Raw genomic sequence first — 21,142 nt, 5'->3', positions numbered from 1 at the left:
GCCGTGAAAAAGTGTGTACTCTTGTCTTAACAGGTATCATATTTCTGAGTCAGCACGTACGTGAACTCCTGTTACCGCTTGCGGGTTTAGAGGGTGGATTTTTTTTATGCTTGAGAGAAATCATGCTCATACTGTAAATTATGACTCCGTTTACGAAAGAAAATTTGCGCATTTTCAATGAATTTCCTTGTTGATAGAATTAAGAGAGATGGTAAGTTTTCAGCTCGGTAAAGAAATAGAAAAAGATGATTCTCACCGCGGAGTCTCTGTGGCTCAGTGGTTAGAGCATCAGAGCGCGGAATCTGAAGGTCTGAGGTTCGAACTGAACAGATTGTGTATTTATGGCAGGAGACAGGAGACGGGAGAACCCTGGAAGCTCTCGAACAAAAATGAAAGAGAATGATAATCGATAATACTACCGCGGCTTGAAGTGGAAAATCTGTAACGCGGGAGAAAAAAACTCGTGAAAAAGTCTTCGGGAATTTTAATTTAGGAAAGGCAGCGGGAAAAAATAGTAACAGATTAAGTAGACCGTAATAATTTCCGTCCCTCGCAATAACATGAGACTACAAGCCTTGGATGTTTGTGGTTTTATCCAAACACAGAGAAAGGACACGACAGTCTTGTATGTCAACATGTTGACGTTACACATTAATTGAGATAATCGAGACATGAAAGAACCTTTCAATGATCGAATCAAATATGATGAACATATTTTGAATATCGTGAATCGTAACACCCATCTTCGGTTTCAAAACTTCTGGAGGCATTAGTCAGACACACATAAATGTGGCTGTGAGGGTCAGAGAAGCTCTTGAAACGGTTCAATGCTCCGGAAAAGGTGTGTGAGATAGCCTTTGTGTTTTCTGTTATGACATAAAATCCCTTTCTGTACAAATTTTTCACTCTTACTCTCAGTTCTCTCAAATGCTTAAACCAGGTAATATGCGTTTATTTTAAAGGACCTAAAAAATTCAACTGAGCGACTCACGAGTTTAGGACAGCCGACTCCTCGTTCCAGAATTACTCTGTTGATTTCCTTGGTCAACTAAACGTAAATTACGAGCTGGTAAGGAAAAAGTTGTGTTCTTCACTCGTCTTGAAGGTAATTTCTGCCTTCAGAAGTGCGCAATTGGATGATTTACCTCATTTGTCGCTAAACATGAGAAACATTTATTTTCGTTACTGATTAGATCAGTAAATTTCTGCTCTAAGCTTTCAATTTCCTCAGCTTATTTTGCGCGATCGGAAGTCCCAAATCGCGCTGTAGCACGTGTCATCGCAATAGCTGAAAGTTATCCTCTAATGCTTCGGGACGAGATATGAGTTTAAGGATTTGCATACAGTTTGCGTTGGTTATTTAGAAGTTGAACAGAGAAGCAGTGCGGCACAAACGTTCTGACCGAGAGGTGCACAGTTTTTAATTGCATAACAAGGGTTGATTTCAAAATTGAGGATCACGTCACATTTATTTAGGTTATTAGCCAAAAGAACGAACTGATCTGCCGCGTGAACTTCTTATGAGTGGTGAATGATAATTATTGGTAAATTTCTGTTTAGATTATTACGTGTGAATTAAACTATCTTTCATCAGTTTACTCGACTATACAACATTTAGATTCTCACGATCGAATGAGTTTGTGTTGTCCAGTTTCAGTGAACGTCATCATGAAGGTCCAGCACTGGTTATTGTCATTTTCTGCCGGCTTGTGTTGGCTTTTGGCGCCAACCGGTTCAGAGGTGAGAAATATCACAGTTTCTCCGTAGTAATGTTGTATAGTCATGTATTCCCCGCAGATTTAACCGTAACTTACACTGTCTGATTTAATTTTGTCCTCGAGCTCCCGTATATAGTCAAACTAAGGGTTAATGTTGGCCAGATTGTCGTTTTTCTCAGAACGACGAGGGGGTGTCAGGCGACAAAACAAGGGATTTTTCCCACTGGTATTTTGTTGACTTACTCCTCTAATGCCCCACTTGGGGGGTGGAAAACAAAAATATTGGTATAAGAAGTTTTCAAAAGGGAAGCCGGACGTAAACAGGAATTATACTGTTTGCCATGAAAATTGACGCTTGAATTGCAACGAAACGCCGCCGTTCCAATTATAATTGTGAATGGTTTAGACATCTAGTTCTTAAAAAGTTTAATTTATCCAAAATAGGCGAGACGCAGAGATACTCCCCGATGTTGTTCTTTTTTTGTTTTTTTTTTTACGTGTGGAACTGATTACCTTTGGGTTGAATCATGACCTTTGTACGAAAAAATTGCCAATGATTACAACACCCTGTCAAATTCATTGAGGGCGCGCTCAAAATTCTCTAATGATGCTATTCTAGGCCCGAACATATCCTGTAAAATTGACCAAACTGTTGTTCTCCTAAAGCTCCGTGAGAAGATGTTTTCGCGGTGTTTAAAAGATATCTATTTCAACTTTAAATCTGGAAAACTGCACCTCGCGTGATTGAAGTGTTACAGGTGTTACAATATTCTCGAAGGGCGAACAATGTTGAAGTCTTTCCCATGTTGCATTCCAGGGCTTCGTTTCGAAAACGCAGTCAATAACCGCAGTATTAAAATTCAAGTTAGGGATTGTCTATCGACCCATGTCCTGTGGTTATTAGAAGCACATCGCCGGGTTGTCTTTCATTCCTAAACAGTTTCGCCGAGAGCGCTAATTGTATAACTGTCAAGAGGAAAATGTCAAATTGCCAAAATGCCATGAGTTTGCGACCTTCGTTAGTTACCTTTTCCATAATTGTCACAAACGTTTCCTTATTTATACTTTTCACCCTTTGAAACCTCGAAATTTTTAAATTCTTCACAACGGGATACCTTGTGTTCATGTCTAAGGAAAGTTAAAAATAAGTATTGTCAGACAACAACACAAGTGTTCTCCCTATATCATTACATCAACAAAGCTACGCACGCCTTAAATTTATCTTTATTGGGTAATTAAAAAAACCCAAAGAGGATTTTTCACCCTAAACTTGAAAGCAAATCTCGACAGGTAGGGATGAAAAGGGGATTTTAAACCCTGAAGTGGCTGATACTCAATAGGAATCACGCAAAGGTTGCACCTTGTGAAAGAATTTAATTCGGTCGTTGGAAATGAGCAGTTTTCCCCATCGATGAATTTTAAGAAGTGTTCAGAAGTTGGTATGCTTTGGGTCAATCAGTCATGCGTTACAGAGAACTGCTTTAACTACGACGAAGTATTGAATTATACATCCTCTGCTATATAGGACATGTGAGATGAACATTAAGGAGATAAAAATTAAATGCCTGGAGATAGAGAAGATTTTTGTCATCGCGACGATTTTGGAAAATTCAGAGGAAATTTCTCCACACGAAAAACTATGAGATAGTTTCTTTTAAAGCCGAAGATAAAACTTATTTAGCTATTCGACATTTTCCGGACGTAGAGGCATCAAATAAAGAATCTGGTTAAACGAAAGGCTCCTTTTGAGCCTCCGCTAACAATTCAATGCATTCTTTCTTTGTAAACCTGTTTAAAATGGTTAAAGAGGAATTAGAGGCAGCTTTCTTGGAGACACCACAGCATTGTGTTTCCTGAGATATACGCTAACATATCAAGTATCGAAAAAGTCAGTAAAAATAACATTCATAAAGCAAATGGCCACGTTCTATGATCTCGAACGGCAATCAAACAAACCAAGAGGACGAGAAAATTAAATCTTCGCTTATTTTCCACGTTGTTCTAAATGCGCTTAAATATCTTTTAGCCCTATCGATTCCTACAATTTGTTAGCTTTTTTAATTCTCTGCTACTTTATCGTACATTGTTTGATTTGCTTTGTTTTTAGGCTTATACTTTTTTAAGACACCACAGCTTTCTGTTTCCGGAGATAAAAGCTAACATATCAAGTATCCAAAAATTCCGGAAAAAACCTTCGTAAAGCAAATGGCCAGGTTCTATGATCTCGAACGACAATTTAACAAACTGGGAAGACGAGAAAATTAAAACTTCGCTCATTTTCCAGGTTGTTCTAAATACACTTAAATATCTTTTGGCCCTATTGATTCCTACAATTTGATAACTTTAATAATTCTGTGGTACATTACCGTACGTTGTTTGATTTGCTTTGTCCGTAAGCTTATACTGTTTGGAATTAATAACAGTAATAATAACAATTGCGAAAGATGAAAGGTCGATTGACGCACCCCACAAATAGTTTTTTTCATCTTAATCCATTACGGATATTTGTTCGCAGGCAAGTTTGACTATCAAAAGTGACACGCGAGACAACTTTTCAGCAATTATATCATTTTAGAGGTAATTTCCTTCCCATATACTCCTTATAATCCAATCTTTGTTGTAAAACTAAGTCAAAATAAGTTCTCGACGTCTCCGTGTTTCGTCAATAAATTGTTCATTTGTTGTACTTAGTTTAAAAGAGCGACGCAACCTCCTTGTACTAAAAAAACCTTGGCATGTACTTAAGAGCTATATGCTTGTATATGCCTTTTAAATTAGCCACATGATAACCTCCGTGAAGTAATAGATAACCTTCGAAACCTTGGCTTAGCGATATCATGAAGCTCTGATTTTTCTTCGTTTAGAGTTAATAGGATAATTTGTGTCAGCGCACCAGATTGTTCAATTCAACATAACATGTTTGCTTTTTGCTGAAGAATATCTTTTGCTGCTCATTTAGTGTGGTGAGAGAAATTTTTCTTCCGCAATGTATCTTATCAATTATAATCTTTCCATAATCTCAACGCATACGCGAGTACAAGTAATGACAAGCGTTTATTGATTCTCCCAAATATCAACAACGAGTTGATGACATAGAATTGAAGGAAATGTTTATTTATGACTTCAGTCACTCAAATTAAGAGAATATTCGCATGTCCTGATAAGCAAAGACTTTTCTTATCTATTGTTAGCTTATCGTTGTCTTTAGATTCATTGCGATAACAAAACCTTTTTATAAAACACCTAAAAACCATCCTTGAATCGATCACGAATTTTGTGCGCTCCGCGCGCACGCTTAGGACGTACTTTATGGGATTTTGCGTGATCCCGCCTGGTGTTTCGGGCAGATTTCGGTATTTTCATACATGTTTGAAAGGGACGGCTTATTTTCGACAAGCGGTTTACTGACTGGAAAAAAAGGTGGGGAATACCTAATCAGCTATCTTTTCATCGGAGTCGATGTCGATGACGAAAACAGTTAATTAGGTTAATTTAATAGGCAATTGTTTGATTATTTCAAGATTATGTTTGCGGAAAGGAGGCAATGTCGGTAAGGTTCTAGAAAAGGGGCACTTTGTGTTGTATCTATATTCATAAGGTCATCTACTAAGTTGGTCAACGCCTAATCTGTTGCTGAGATTCAAGTGTAGCATTCATACATTTCATTACCGTAAAACCGTGGCAGACAACACTGTACACAAACCCATTGAAAGCTAGCATGTCCGAACGATGTTGAATCAGAATTAATGTATTTTATACTCCGTGGGTGACATCAAAACTTCTGGACGGATTATTCCTCAGTATCTAAAACCTGCAGGTTCGTTTTTGAATTGTCAGGCAATTAGGCTAACAAAATAATCGCAAAGAGATTATGGGATTACGAATCAAACATGAGAAGAGTTATGGTTTAATCCGTCATTAGATTACGGTTAATCTGGCGGGTGGAAAATTCTATACTCGCGTGGAATCTGTTTTCGCGTCAGTATTTCGGTAGGCATGAAAGTAATGATTAGAGACACAAAATGTTGAGACAGAGGAATTAGTAAATGGCATGAGATGAAATGTCTAGACTCCTTTTTAGTAAAACTATCTTGCCTTTTATCTCCTTGAAATTTCCCTCCCACCGGTAAACTATACGAAACAACCTTTTAATTCAATTAGCGCCTAAGAGGGCACTGCTGAAAGACTTTTATGACTTTGCCACAGAGTATAGTGATAATTCGGCAAGTCTGAACGAAATAGCACTCTCAAGGTTTACCTCCCCCGTTCCAGACGAGACAATTCTGACAATCTTTTAGTGCAAATGACTTTAAAGAGCTCTTCGATTGGGTATGGTCGGTACGGTTCTAATTAACGAAAGTATTTCAAATTTTCGTGCTTTAGATTCCTTTGCGGTGAGCCTGAATTTAACGGGTAGAATCACGTAAAAGTTGAACAAGAGCGTTTGTGGTTGGTTTTGCTCCCCATTACAACGGATTTAGATCATCTCAAATAATTAGAACTCAGTGTTAGGAGCTTATCATTTGAAGTGTCCATCCACCGGCCATATCTTAGTACAATCGTGTTTGCACTTTAGAACGGTCATTCGTGATTGACTTTTGCAAGAAAATTACTGTTAACGGTGTCGTCTGCATAGAATGATTGCGAATCAGATGAGCTGAAATAAATATACAATGGCAGTTGGCCAAGAGAAGCATTTGGCCAGAGCCAAAAAAATCGTGTTGCATCATGCAATATTAAAGTAGAGAAGGATGTGACATCTACCAACAGCAATTGCTATTAATTTGTTATCCAATTCTAATTCGCGGGAAAGATTTATCTCCGATGTGCTAGAACCTCTCATTAACGGATTTGTCTCCCTTGAAGTCACAGATAGTTATACCAGAAGGTTTCAGTTAACTTAGGGTTTTCCAGCCATCTGTCTCCAACGTAAGCGTGCTTTCTAAAGGGTTCTCAAGCACTGCTTCACGTTTCCAGTCAACTAGTAAATCAGACGGCTGGTACCCAGGTCATTATCGACCAGTTTACAGTAAATGTCAGGCTGCTGAGACAGAGCCAAAAAAGGGGAAAAATTTTTCTAGACAAATAAAGTGGTTCATTGTCTATAATTTTATTAGAACATTCCACGTTATTTTTCTCCCTAGTCTAATGATTATAGATCATTATTCTGACGAACTCAGCCAAATGACCGCGTGATCTGATAGGTGAACATCTCTCGTAACTACGCATAAATCGCATGATTCCAACTTGTGTACCTCTCAATCGTTTTCTTTTCAAATGTATGTAGGCTCAAGGTGACGATGGATCATCGTCAAAGTGGGGGCCTTGGAGCGAGTGGAAACCTTGCTCCCGAACTTGCGGAGTAGGAGTTTCTTATCAAGAACGAGAGTGCCAGGAGAAGGAAAGGTTACCAAGTCAAATGTTTGTCTGTTTGTTTGTGTCTTTGTTTTCTCATTTGATCAAACATCCCATTACGTTCGGGTGATCCACTGGATATATTATTCAAAAGAAATAGTTACGCTCTTGCCAGATAAAAAGCTAAAATTATATGAACTGTGGATCTGTGGAGAGGTAGACGAATTAGGATCTCTACGTCTGATCGGAGCTATATACGGATACTTTAACTTACGTTCATGCCATGGTACTGATAACTCAAAAATGCAGTTTTTTTATTCCTGAAAAAGAAGATTGCTCGTCGAACTAGTAAGCTTTCCTCTTTTCCATCCAATTTACTTGTACCCATTCATTCCTTTTGAGTTAGAAGTTGCACTACAAGGATTTTGTTTTTCACCCGAAATAATTTATGGAACCTGGCCTAGTTAGGGTAAAAAATCTGGACCAAAACAGTGCCAGAATTTACAACAATGATACTTTCACCACCACACTCCCAAAACTTTCAAAATTTAAACAAAAATTGTGTTGAAGATTTAATATTGCAGTCGAAAAGTTTTACTTTTTTGATTATCTTGTTTTTGTTTTCTCAGACCAGATGACTTTTGCAGAGGAGGTAACCGCATTTATAGAACATGTAACATCCAGGTAATAGGTTATTTCCATACCTTTCCTCTCAATCGATGCCACTAAGAGAATACCAACTGACATTCTCTTGATGCCAGTCTAAATTTACTTTATCTTCACGTTATTAACAAGTTATCATTAGTTCAGTTGTTGACCAGTCTTATCTTAGATCAACCCTTTAACTCCCAGATCAAACTTGCAATTCTCCTTACTGTTAACCATACAATTTTTACAATTTTAGTTCCGAGAATTTAGTATTAGATCAACTACTTATCCCCAAATTGATATTTTTCTTTATTCTCAACACTTACTGGTTGATATTGTATTGATATAGTAAGGAGATATTCTGTCTTGGTCACTCACGGGAGTTAATGGGTTAAGTAGATAATGAAGGCAAAGGCACTATTAAAACTGATCAAACTTTCCAACTTTCTGAAGTAAAACATTTGGGATGAAAGATTGAAGAGAAGCCAGTGTCGAGATTCACATTTAGCACTATTCTCAAAAAGGATTTTGTTTTATGTTTCTATGATACTTTCAGTTTGTTCTTCAAAGATTTATTAATGACAGTCAACAGCTTTAACGCTTGAAGAAACATTTTTCTTCTGGAATAGAAAAAGCCTGTTTTATGTACATAAAATAGATGTGTTAATGATAAAATGCGTTAAGTATACCTTGTTGAGTACAAGCACCGTAATATTTCAAATTTCCAGCACCTCTTATTTTCCTCTATTTATTAGGATTGTCCAGAAGGATCCAGGGATTTCCGTCTCGAGCAATGCGAAGCCTTCAACAATCGGATAGTGGATGGGCAAAGATTTAAATGGGTTCCATATATACCAGGTATGATTTCAAACAAGGAAGAAAATTTTGCTTCTGTAATCAAATCTTTCTAATTATTACAGTAAACAAAATATAAATTAGGCCATTGCCGGTTCAAAGTGCTGCAGACGGGCGTTTTTCAGAAAAGCCATAATCTTTAACCCGAATAAACACATTTATAAAAATATCTCTCAGGATTTTGATAACAGTTTTGGTACGGTTTAGTTCTGCTCAAAAAAGTTTTCAGTTCCCTTCCCTTGGATTATCTGAACTTATTTTAAATTCCCAAAGAGAGAGAAAATCTTGGAAAAGTGTCGGTGTTCCATACCTATTATTTCCAATTTTCATTTGATTTTTAAACGTAAGAGTAATTTATTTTTGTTTACTGTCTAGTAAACGGAAAATGCGTATTAAATTGTATGCCGAAAGGAGAGTACTTCTTCATGCGCTGGGCAGACAAAGTGGTGGATGGAACAACGTGCAATATTGACACGTATGATATTTGTGTGGATGGAAGATGTGAGGTATGTTAATGGGTAATAAGTTTGCAATGGTCTGTCTACATTTTGGATCTGTAAGTCAGCGGCGCACGACCCCGGAAGCCATTGAACCAAAGCTTATTCCTGTTTGAGTGACAAGGAGAACAGCAGCTCTCCTCGAGAAGTGATGCAAGTCCATCGAAGGGTTCAAGTGTAACCATCAGAATTTTGCTGGGAAAATTCGATGCCACCCAATTATACTTGTAAGAGTAGAGATCACTGCGGAATTCAAGTGTGTCGCTCAATAACGCTTCACTCTGATATACCAGCCCAGGGACCGAGAATGGATCGACTTTTCCCGCTCGATGAGCATGTGGAAATCTCGAGTAGCTGCACAAACATGTAACAAGTTTTTAAAAATGATAGACAGACATAGGTTTGCATGTTATCAGAAGGAAATGTTATAATTAGGTGTCTAAATAACTCCTGGATTGAACTGCTTTTGGTTTTATTTCCTACTCTTGACGGGGATTTTTTTTCTGCGGATGTTCAATTGTCTTAGAAAATCAAGATTAAAACGAAGCCACTTTGCCACTTGCGTTCATCGCGCTTAGAGCCGACTGTGCATGTTTGTTTTACGTTTTGTTGCGCAAGTGCAGTAAGGACAATTCTACATGCCTGGCTTAAGCTGACCTGTCAGACATGATTTATTTTTTCGTAGAAACTTGGTTGCGATCTCATTTTGAATTCCAATGCGAAAGAAGATAAATGTCGAGTGTGTAATGGTAAAGGACAGAATTGCAAAACACAGAAGGGGGTGAACAAGGAAGAAGGCGATGGTGAGTCTATAAATTTCTGAGTCATGTATAATCTGGCTGGCGGTAGACGAATATTCCGTAATCAGACGAGTTTTATGAACGAATCTGCCCCAGAAGAGAAGTCAATTTTAGTGCCGTAATGATTCGATTTAGTGCCTGGGCGCCTAATTACTTTAGATACCTCAGGGGAGGGTGCATATTCGAAACAGGGACAGGGAGCTTATTTCTTTTTTTGAGAAAAAGAAGTATTTGAAGCAAAGCTTTGATGTTTATTTCACTGAGGTTCAAAAAGACTGGTTAGCGCATTTGTTGCCCCCTGGATCCTTCTTTGCTAGAACGATTAGCCAAGCAACCATCGCAAAATTTTAAGACGGAAACTTTCGTATCAAAGAACCGTGCATTCACGGCGACATAAATAATTGAGAGACTGAGACGAAGACCACTTTTTTGTCGTGAGGCTTTTAGTGACCAATTAAAGTAGGATGATCTCAATGTACATGTACTCTAACAGTGCTATTACCGAAACAGAACAGCGGCGCTTATTGAAATAGGGGCGCTTGTTGGAATGAGGGTACTTTCTCCGTAGGGGTGTTTATTAGAATAGGGATTAGTTTTCCACACGAGAAGCCTCTAAGTGAGTGCTTTAATTTCCCACTTGTATTTATCTGTTTTGTTAAATTGTTTTTCAGGATATAAAGAAATTCTGACGATTCCTGCCAGTGCTACCAATATTGATATTCAGGAAATGGCACCCTCGACGCATTTCTTAGGTATTACAAGCTTTCTAGTTTCGAGATGTTAGAGCCTTTCCTTTTCTACGTCACACTTTGTCAACTTGTGAAGTTAAACAACACCTTCTACGTTTCATCGTCAACTATTCTAACATATCACCCGCTAATATGCGTGTTCTGGCTTAAACATGTAGAGCGAGAAGTCATACGCACCTAACTTTTATACTGAGTGCGGGTCAATTCTGATTTCATGGGGCACTTACTGCGTCAGCTAAGTTTTGTACTGCAAGGCATGTTATATGTCGGCTCAAGGTCAGACAGGTGCCTTACAACAAGCTGAAAAAATCAAATATTTAATTTTTTTCTTCTATAGACTGCAGGTCAATTCCGATTTTATGGGGCACTTGCTGCGTCAGCTAAGTTATTTACAGCAAGACATGTTATATGTCGGCCCAAGGTCGAAGATATGTCTTACAACAAGCTGAAAAAATAAAATATTCGATTTTTTTCTTCACATATTTCGTGTTTAGAGAACCTGTATTCAGAGAACATTTCTATAAAGCAGACACTGGGAGCGAGACCGACCAAACACCTATCTTGAGCAAACATTTTAAAGTTTTACTTTATTGTGGATTTTTATAGCATATTCCTGTGTAAGATATGTAACAAAGCAAAATATGTAGGTCCACGAGGGATGTTGAATCACAGATCAGACGCCCATAACTTCTGATCAAACGTTCGGTCCTTAACTGTTTAACCCCAAGGAGTGACTTGCATTTCATTTTCCATATGATACCACCCTTGAATTACTCATTGAGGCCACAAGAATAAAGCTAGTGATCACCAACTAAAGAAGCTCTTGATTTTAAAACAAGTTCTCCTCGTCAGCGCCTTAGGAAACGTGTGAAGGCAAGAGGTTATAGACAGTTTGTAATCTCTTGATGACGAACAGAATGAGAACATACACACTGATGTTTGGTCGTAAAGAGTTAACAACATTCGCGGTCAATGTTTTAGCAATCCGCCATAACAAAACCACTTATCGTTACAGCTGATATATGGCTGTCTCTGTATCAGAACGAAACGTCAAGCTTATTATCGTCGCATAAGTTACAATGTATCACGTAGAATACACATTTACTTGCTCTTTCTCTATTGTTTTTTCTCCAGCTCTCTCTGACGTATTCAGAAATTACTTCTTTAACGGAGGCTATCTCATCAAAAATCCCGCCAAGTACAAAGTTGCGGGCACCGTGTTTACTTACGAGCGAACCAGGTTTGGACAAGAGAGGATATTCGCTTTGGGACCTACAACAGTTCCTGTACAGGTGGAGGTAAGTGAACCAGAACCACGTTTGTTTTATTAATGCATCAATGAGAGAGAAAGACCTCATTCCGCACGAGAGCTTGCTCGCAGGCATTACCGGCGAAGAATTGTATCAGCTAAGCCATTGGGTTGGAGGAAGCGAATTAATCGTAAGGATATATTACTGCGTTTCACGTGTACGAAACCCACGTGACCAATTCGTGATCAATTTCAGGTTTGTAAATGATTGACGAGAGGGTGTGGAGCAGGTTTTTTTCGACCAATAACAAAGTATAACAAAGCAAAACCAATCCTCCCAATTTAAAATTGCTTTCTACTGAGCACATGTGGTTCTTCTTCTGAATGTTTAACTTTTTGAAAAACACTGTGAATACTTTTCCAACTAATAGTAGATGTTCTAACAGGTTCTTTTTATGGAAGGAGAAAAAAACCCAGGAATTTCATACGAATATTCTGTTCCAAACTCAGTGGTAATAGACCCGAAGCCATCTCAATTTTCCTGGAGAACTGGCGAGTTTGATAAATGCAGCAAAACGTGCGCAGGAGGTAAGAGCGTGAATGTTAAAATCATGGACTGAAAAATATGTGGTTGAATACAATTGGAAGAGTTTTTAGGATGCAAAACCCGAACGGTTGCAATCATAGATCAATTCTCTAGGCTAAAAAACATGTCTCTTCGCCTACATCGAGATTCAAACAACTGGAGCAACGTCATCGCTTAATACTAATTAAAATTTTGCGAGAAGAAGCTCTGTAGGCCTCTTATAAAGATGAACTTTCAATTTGTTGGTTTGTTTTCTCGATTTTTATTTAGGGGAGCGAAAGAGACGAGTATTTTGTGTCCGTGATGACAACGGAGAGGAAGTTTCTGACTCAGACTGTGCTGAAGATCAGAAACCATCCCACAAAAAAAGATGTAATACTCAACCTTGTCCCTCAAGGTAAGACCATAACAAAAGGATACCGGATTCCTGGTTGGGGCTAAAAAAATTAGCGTTTCTTTTATACATATACCCACTATGGTGCCCGCCTCGTTCCTTACGAGGTTTTCATGTCACGCTTAGTACCATTTTTATGGTTGGAAATTACTTTCGTTACTGTTGCGTTTGAGTGACATCTGGAAGTTATGCTACGCGAGACTTCGGTTATCTGTCCCGGGGAGCGTGTGTGCGGTTGTACGATCGATTGTGCAGGAGACTTCGTGTTGATTGCGTTTGGGCCTCGGTGTACATTTATAAATATTACTGTTCCTATGGTTTTTTTCGAGTGTCTGACAGTCAGCAGTGTCTCATTCTCCATTGTGGCCTAGGGTGTACCTCAAATAAGAGCACCCTTGTTTAAAAGACTCGTACCGTTGGCCGGCCTGTTTCCTTTTTGGGGATTTTTCTTTTTCTTTTTCGCACCCATTCCAATATTTAAGGCCGTTTTATGCCTTAAGCAATCGGTTATTATTCGCTTCAGTGTTCTTGAGCTTGCTTTTAATTTCTTTCTGACTTACCTTTCCTCGTATTGGTCCATTTTACATTTGTAGTTGGTTCGTAAGTGCCTGGAGTGCATGCTCTACTACATGCGGTCAAGGCAAACAGGTCAGACGGGTACACTGTCAGCGCGCGGTAGAAGGAGGGGAGACTGCCATTATCTCAGATGACCAGTGTTCAGATCCAAAACCGATCACTATGCGCGCATGCCATATGGAGAAAAACTGTCCTGAGTGGTCTATGGGTCAATGGTCATCGGTATGTACTTGTAGTTGTTTATCGTGAAAAAAAAAGATTTTTAAAATGATTTCGTTTGTCTAAGGGCAAAATCGCTTCTGAGGCAGAACCTATTACTGTCCCAGGAGAACTGAATATTGATAGATTGTCCATGCGCAAGGTTGAGGGGACTGTTCAAGAATTTTTTAATCTTCCTGAGGCGAATAATTCTTTCAATTTGAATTTCCAAAAACGTAGATTTTATTCATTCCTTTGCTTCCACCTTCTCACCAATCACAAAACTGAGAGAGGGAGTCTGGCTCGTAGATCGCATGCTCTTTTTCTAGACTGCACTTGACAGGCGCAGAAGCTGTATATAGCGCGATAATGTGTAATGATTGTGTTGACTTTGAGCAAAGTTTTGAACAGGCTTTAAATGCCTTATAAGAAGCCAATTGCAACCAGTTTGATCCCAAACGCCCTTAAACAATCACCCCACGCAGGGTGATTATGGCGAGATATGACGCAATCCTTAACCAATCGGAGCCTGCGCGTCTCTATTTTCACCTGGGCAAATATTCTCGAAATGCTCTTCTTCTTTTTCTTTTTAAATAAGATAACCGATGCACTACACGAACTCATCGATCGTTGCTTAATTCTATCCTGCAGTGTTCTGCCTCTTGTGGGATGGGCAATAAATACCGAAATGTTACGTGTGAGGCCTTTGAAACGGGTGCTATTTTACCCCAAGAAAGCTGTGACCTCGCTTCGAAGCCGAAAGAAACCGAGAAGTGTAACCCAGGTCCTTGCACTGTAACCTGGCTTGCGTCGAACTGGAGCGAGGTAGGATTGTAGATTTTTCCTTCTTTGTGTGAAAAGTCCTAATTAGGTGAGTGAAATGGACATGATATAAAACATATGAGTTACAATCTCATGATACATTTGGTCGAGGATATTGGTTAATTTTCAACTCAGATTTATTTAAGTGTTTCAAAAGAGATATATAAAAGTTAGTAACAGACATTATTTTCTCTACATACTCCAATCAAGCTTTGGTCCTTTCTCATCGAATTAAAGAAAAAGAGTAAAAGAAGTTTTTGGATAATTCTTTGTGGAGTATCAAAGAGATCGAGATACTCTTAAAGCAGTAAATAAACATGTACTACATAGTTGCAATAACGTAGAAAGGTATCTTTCATTTCTCACGAAAGTGAGAAAAAGAACAAATCAGGGAGTTTGCTGATTTTATGGTCGATGCACCATCATAGAGTTTTACTTGGTGAACTCGCCCACATACAAGGCTCGTGTGTGACGCGTGCTTTCCATATTGCGAAGATCTGGTGCTAGATTCCTTTAAAGGACAATTTTTTGGTTTGTACCACGCTTGTGGCAAATTAACGAGTGACACCTTCCTTAACGGTCTTTCTTACTAATAATATATAATTACTTGTTTGTTTATAAATCGTTAGTGTTATCCAAAATGTGGAAAGGGAATGAGCACCAGAATGGTTTATTGCGTGGGCATCGCCAACAACGAGGAAAAGTACCCGGATGAACTTTGTGACATTTCGTCTCGACCAATCAGCAAGAAGGAATGCTTAAGCAAAACCCCGTGCCCCGCCATGTGGCACGCTTCCCAGTGGAGTAGGGTGAGCACCATGAAACACGTTTTAGTGGATAAAGTCTTTCCGTATTGAAACAGACCTTAGATAGACCCTTTTCCAGTGTGATAACTTAAAATAAAAGTCGCTTATTCAATTTACACGAAGACTTCGTATCAACTTCGTATCGGATCAACGCTCGAACAAATACCATATCTTTCTAATCTAACCGAATTTTATTTTACCGCGTGATGTTTCATTCAAGACAGTTTGATTTTAAATTTGTATAGAAAAAGATAATAAAACAGGTATTTAAGCAAAGAATGAGTTTGTCAGAGTTAAAAATGAATTCCATATCCTCAGTCAGTTTAACGTATTTATGTACGGATAATATTTAGAGTATCATTTCCATAACAATCGTATTAACTTCTTTGTGAGAGCAAAACGGCCATAATAAGTGGTTCACGGATCCCATCTGCACACCCTGTACTTTAGACAACTTAGACAGTATAACTAGTATCTTCTTTTTCTGTGACTTTTTCTAGTGTACAGCTACATGTGGTTTGGGGATGCAAATGAGAAATGTTTTGTGTGCCAAACGAGAAGGAGCGAAAACCCTTCGCATCATGCCGAGTGATCAGTGTAAAAGAGAACAAGAGATGTCAAAGATACAAAAGTGTTCTGTCCGACCCTGCCAGGCGGGCTGGTATATCTACCCTTGGGAACCGGTAAGAGGTCAATCTCGATGTTTCAAAATTCAACTTAAAACAATAAACATCAAAAGGGTTTCAGGAAAGCATTACTGCTTAAGCCTCTGCAGAACCTAAAACTGTTTGACAAAAGAGTTTTAGAACTCAAATTCGCTGGAAATAGATCCAAAGTTTTATAAGCTACATAGATTCTTGGCTGTAAACAACCATTCGACGAAAATTACAATTACTTTCGTGGTTATATTTCTACTCTGTCTTTTCGTTTGCGCTACTCGATGTACATGAATGAAATCCATATTTAGTGGATTCTATTGTTATTGGTCGTGTGGCAATCGGAGTGGCAACGAAGACCAACACACTGAAACTGTTTGGTTTTAAGTTGTGCTTAATTAGTTTTAAGATAAGATAAAGGTCAACTTAGTTGTTTAAGGGGCGGTACCCCTGGTAAGGACTCGTTGAAACTGATCAGATCGCATGTTACTCAGCTTTCTTTACCGGGAAGCGATAGACAAGAATCGCTAATTGCCCCGCCGAGGCCGAGTGCACAGACGAAGGGCTGACGCTCAAAATGTCAGCTTTTAAACTCTTTACGGTGGCCAATTTAGGTTATCAACTCAGTTGATAACACTAAAATACCCTCGGTGCTAGTCAGTCCAGTATCAAAATAAATGCGCGAACAAAGAGCTTGAAGTTCTGTAGATAACAGTCTTTGCTCGCACTAAGAGTTTTTATTTTGGCGCACCAGAATTTAAGTTTTTTGAGTTTGCGTTTTAATTCACACAAATAGTGTTCCAAGTCCTGTGGCCAGGGTGTCAGACAAAGAAGTGTTAAGTGCTTCGCGGACTCAAAGGAGGACATCGAAGAAAAATGGTGCAAAGCGGAAGATAAACCTGTGTCGGAAGAGATATGTGTCGAGAAAGAGTGCGAAGGTTTGCTTGTTAATGTATTAAACGAACTTTAAAGTGAGAGCTTCTTACGCAGGAACAGAACGAGCGCAATTCTTTTTTTCAGGGTAACATACTATTTTCTAGAAGTCAATTCGTCTTTCTGCCTCTTTGTGACCTTTGATCTTATGCCGACGTCGCTAAGAGCATAATCTTTTTCGTAGACTATGCACTTAAGCTGAAGGAAACGTAAGACTAAAAACTTTTTTAATAAACTCTTGTGAAAAAGCACAAGGATTCGCTAACAGCGACTTTATGATTCTATTCACAGTTCCTGTTACGGTAACAACAACAGAGATAATTACTACCACCGAGCCAACGACACAAAAAATTACCACAGTAAATACTATGACTAAAGTCATCAACACAGCTGCAGAAACCACGACTGTGCCTCCGTTAACAACACCAGAAACAACGACTGAGCCACCGTTACCAACACGAGAAACAACGACTGTGCCTCCGTTAACAACACCAGAAAGCACGACTGTGCCTCCGTCAACAACACCAGAAACAACGACCGTGCCTCCGTTAACAACACCAGAAACCACGACTGTGTCTCCGCCAACAGCACCAGAAACCACGACTGTGCCTCCATCAACAACACCAGAAACCACGACCGTGCCTCCGACAACTGCTCGAAAGTTGCAGGCAGCGCAGATCGTCCAACCTCCGAAGGATACAAGTAAGTTGACGGGATTATAAAAAAAGGATCAGGTGTAGATTTTTAGGAATTTTCTTCATACAAAGATAAATTGTAGGAGTATTTCTTTTTTCAAAACTTTATCTACTCGTTGCATATTTCCAATACCTGACTAGATAAATGGTTCGTTCAGAAAACATTGAACTTTCGATAAAAGTGCCTTCCTTTTGTTATTTGGAAGGTGCTGGGGGGCAAGTTATATCATGGAGATTTCCAAGCAATTTTCAAGTAGGCGTCGAAAAAAAAAGGGGCAAAATGATGCGGCTCAGATGCACATTTAAAACGAATTGGGACGCGTTCAAAATTTTAATTTTTGTGAGATTTTTCGTTTTTTCTGAAACACCGTTTCGATTACTTTGATTTGGTTACAAGACAGAAATTTGTTCCAGTGAAATCTTCGGGCAAGTGACTCGGTACGTTTTACATTTTCAGTGGCTTACGTTGGCACCGAAGTTTTGTTCCGTTGCCGAGCAACAGGCTATCCAGCTCCCGTCATCAGCTGGCGAAAAGGCGCCGTTCCTGTCAGCAGTCTGGATTCAGAAAGGATACAAATACTTAAAAATGGTGACCTGAGGATCATTGACATTAAACAGAAAGATAATGACGTTTACTCTTGCTTTGCAACTAATTGGGTCGGTCCAATGCACACTGTAGAAGCCCGGTTAGCTGTAATAGTCCCAGTCTCCATTTCTGTATCACCGAAAAATAAGACCGTGAGTCCTGGTGAAGATGTTAAGATCACGTGCAAGTCAGGTGGTGTACCAAGCCCCATAGTGGAGTGGTACAAGGACAATTCTCTCATAAGCAAGCAGGGAAGGGTGAGGGTGTCGAGAACCGATGTTGTTATTTCGCAAGTTCAGCCTTCTGACAGCGGATATTATCAGTGCAGTGGTCGCAATAACTACAGCGGAGCTAGCGACCAAATGTATTTGTATGTGGTAAAGAGAGAAGGTACGTATGGCCTCAGAGATGTTATTTTTTTAATCAATCTTTGTTGCTAACTGGGAAATGCCCACGAAAATTCCCAAGTTCTGCATGTTTGGACGTGGGTTTGGAAAGCTGAGATCGAGGGTATTGAGCAAGATTTAAATTAAAGCGACACAGGGAATCTTGCGGCTTTTTACTTTCTTTTTTCTTTTTGAGATCCATATCAGAATTTTTTTTCAGTCGTGTGATGAGAGCTCGACGAGATTTGACTTTTCCTAGGTAGTTTACTCTGGGTGTCTGTTATCCTAGCGGGCAAATTTGATTGGAACAATGACGACAGCAATTATGATAACGATGACGATAACGACAATGACAGTGTTAATGATAACGCTAACGATTACGACATTGATACCGTTAGCGATAACGATAACGACCACGACAACGATGACCATAAAGATAACGACAGCTGTTGTTATGGTGATCCATTTTTACTGAGACAATTATGCAGCCATGGATGACGAGACTAGGGTATGTGTTTCATCTTGAACACTTGCTAAGATATCACTTTGATATGACTATTTTTTTGGTCTCACAGAACCAACAGAGCCTCCTTACAAATGCGAAGACAATCCAGCGATAGCCCACTGTCAGATTGTCAGGAGAGTAAATTACTGTTGCATTCCCTATTACAAGAAAGCGTGCTGCAAGACTTGTGAAGATCTTTTACCCTCCTGTGATTACTGAATTGGCTAACTCCATGGAAAAACAATTTCAGGAGTGTTCCAGTTGATGACTGTTGTCCTTATAAGGAATATATCTTTATCACATGTACAGCAGCAGAGAGCAGAACACTAGCAAAGTACTCGCGCTTTTTACAAAACCAAAAACATATTTTAAGAAGAGCTATATCGAACTTTTATGGTGTCAATTCTACTGGTGAAAGTAACAGCTTCCGAACTACAACAGTCGTGACGATTTTGCGATGCCATCTTTTCTTCACTGTCAAGAGACAGTGACAGCTGAATTTTTGTATGAATTCGAATCGTACCTTTTGCTAATAGTTGATTCAAGATTGTTTCATAGTCTAGAAGTTCTATAGCCAAAATTTCCATCATAAGCTGTGTCAACAAATGCAATCTTTTCGTATCAGAAGCTACTTACAGACACAGGCAAAAATTCGTAAAGAAATATTTATAAGAGAAAGCTTATACTTAGCCTGATGGAAACAATTGATTTCGTCAAGTCTGGTGTTTCAGTTTCGTTTCGTATTCGGGGAAATCAAATATCATTAAATATACGAAAACTCAAACAGAATTGAACCTATCTATGTGTCTTTTTTTTATCGAGAAGCCATTAATTTAAGCGTTCTTAATGCTCTAATACTCTGTCGCATTTTTCTTGGACACTAAATGAATTCATCTTATGCTTGAATTTTCCGCGAAAACCTGGCATCTACTGAAAACTTGCATGAGATTTTGGAAAATGGTCTCTGAGAAAGGAGAGAAATGGAAAAGAACAGAGATGGAATTAAAGATATATATCTTGTCGAGATTAATATGCACGATAACCAAGACAGAAACTTCTCATTTTAACTGGGAATAGGTGGACTCAAATAAGTCTGTGAAAATAAATTAAAATGCTATGACATAAGCCGTCCATGGTTTGCCAGTTAGATACTTCCATTTTTATACCGAAGAAAGCTGTACTACTACATTTTAACGTATTTTTTATTGAGTATAATAATTTTATTCATGAAATGTTCAAATGCTTAGGATACAAAAATAAAGGAAAATGGTTACCACCCTTGTTATTTCAAGAAAACACTTATGGCGCATAACTCACCCAGGTACAGGACAGACTTTAATGATTGAAATCTGTATGTAAAAGAATAAGGCCCAGATAGGACGGTCATAATGGATGATGGCTTTTACGACTGACGGTTAAGAGCTGTTTATAGAATGTATTCAGTTTATAATGCATATGGTATATAGTAGAGATGGGTGAAGATGAATACCCATAAAAAGCGAGGATAGTTGAGACACCGCTTCGCGAGTCGATTTATGTGTACTTCTTTAAACGGATTGCGGATCATGGATTTTATTATATACTTAAACAGTAAAAGGTGTTGAAGGCGCGCGCTCATTGGCTGCTTAAACTCCGAATATTCTTTGATGAAATATAGAGCAGTACGTTTGTTAACTCTTGTCCGCTGGATAGGGATTTATGCTTGGATTTAGTGTTCGATAGTGTTATCAGTCCTTTATACAACTGAAATAGCGCTTTTGTGTCTACAATTCCCCCGGCTCTCTTCATGCTGTCATGAAATGAAGTCCTTGGTACAGATATAAAAAAATGTGATGAACTTAGAATTACAGCTTAGCTGTCACCGATCGTTTATTATAAAATAATTCAAATAGTACGCGCGCTCTAATTGGCCATAAAACCATTTTACATGAGCGTATGTAAACACGGTTTTCGTTCCTCTTTCATTAGTTATTTTATAAAAGAAATGTAAAATGGTTTCTGTGTTTACATAACCTGATGTAAACACGCGGGAGGTTGGAAGAACACGAGATAAGCGTAGGAAACCACGACGCGAAGCAAAGTGGTTTCCAGCTTATCGAGTGTTCTCCCAACCTCCCAAGTCGATAAG

General features: G+C 38.8%; 1 protein-coding gene across 4 annotated transcripts; it reads left to right on the top strand.

The window, feature by feature from the left end:
• Positions 1 to 619: 619 nt before the first annotated feature.
• Positions 620 to 19,803, top strand: LOC131792139 (papilin). 4 transcript variants are annotated; one of them, XM_059109510.2, is made up of 20 exons: positions 620 to 841; positions 963 to 1,069; positions 1,652 to 1,740; positions 7,006 to 7,124; positions 7,703 to 7,757; positions 8,477 to 8,579; positions 8,952 to 9,082; positions 9,759 to 9,876; positions 10,545 to 10,625; positions 11,757 to 11,920; positions 12,318 to 12,459; positions 12,728 to 12,854; positions 13,445 to 13,649; positions 14,277 to 14,450; positions 15,077 to 15,256; positions 15,754 to 15,936; positions 16,706 to 16,847; positions 17,134 to 17,544; positions 17,995 to 18,513; positions 19,085 to 19,803. In XM_059109510.2, the coding sequence occupies exons 3-20, from the start codon at positions 1,669 to 1,671 to the stop codon at positions 19,231 to 19,233; spliced, it is 3,075 nt and encodes a 1,024-aa protein (XP_058965493.2). In that variant the 5' UTR covers positions 620 to 841; positions 963 to 1,069; positions 1,652 to 1,668; the 3' UTR covers positions 19,234 to 19,803. The 4 variants fall into 4 exon arrangements, with proteins under 4 accessions (XP_058965493.2, XP_058965494.2, XP_058965495.2 ...); XM_059109511.2 differs by having other exon boundaries at positions 963 to 1,105; XM_059109512.2 differs by lacking the exons at positions 620 to 841; positions 963 to 1,069 and adding an exon at positions 1,313 to 1,544.
• The last annotated feature ends 1,339 nt before the right edge of the window (positions 19,804 to 21,142 follow it).

This window comes from Pocillopora verrucosa, chromosome 7, assembly GCF_036669915.1.
Source record: "Pocillopora verrucosa isolate sample1 chromosome 7, ASM3666991v2, whole genome shotgun sequence".
Lineage (NCBI taxonomy): Eukaryota > Metazoa > Cnidaria > Anthozoa > Scleractinia > Pocilloporidae > Pocillopora > Pocillopora verrucosa.
This window is presented reverse-complemented; position numbering and strand designations above follow the sequence as displayed.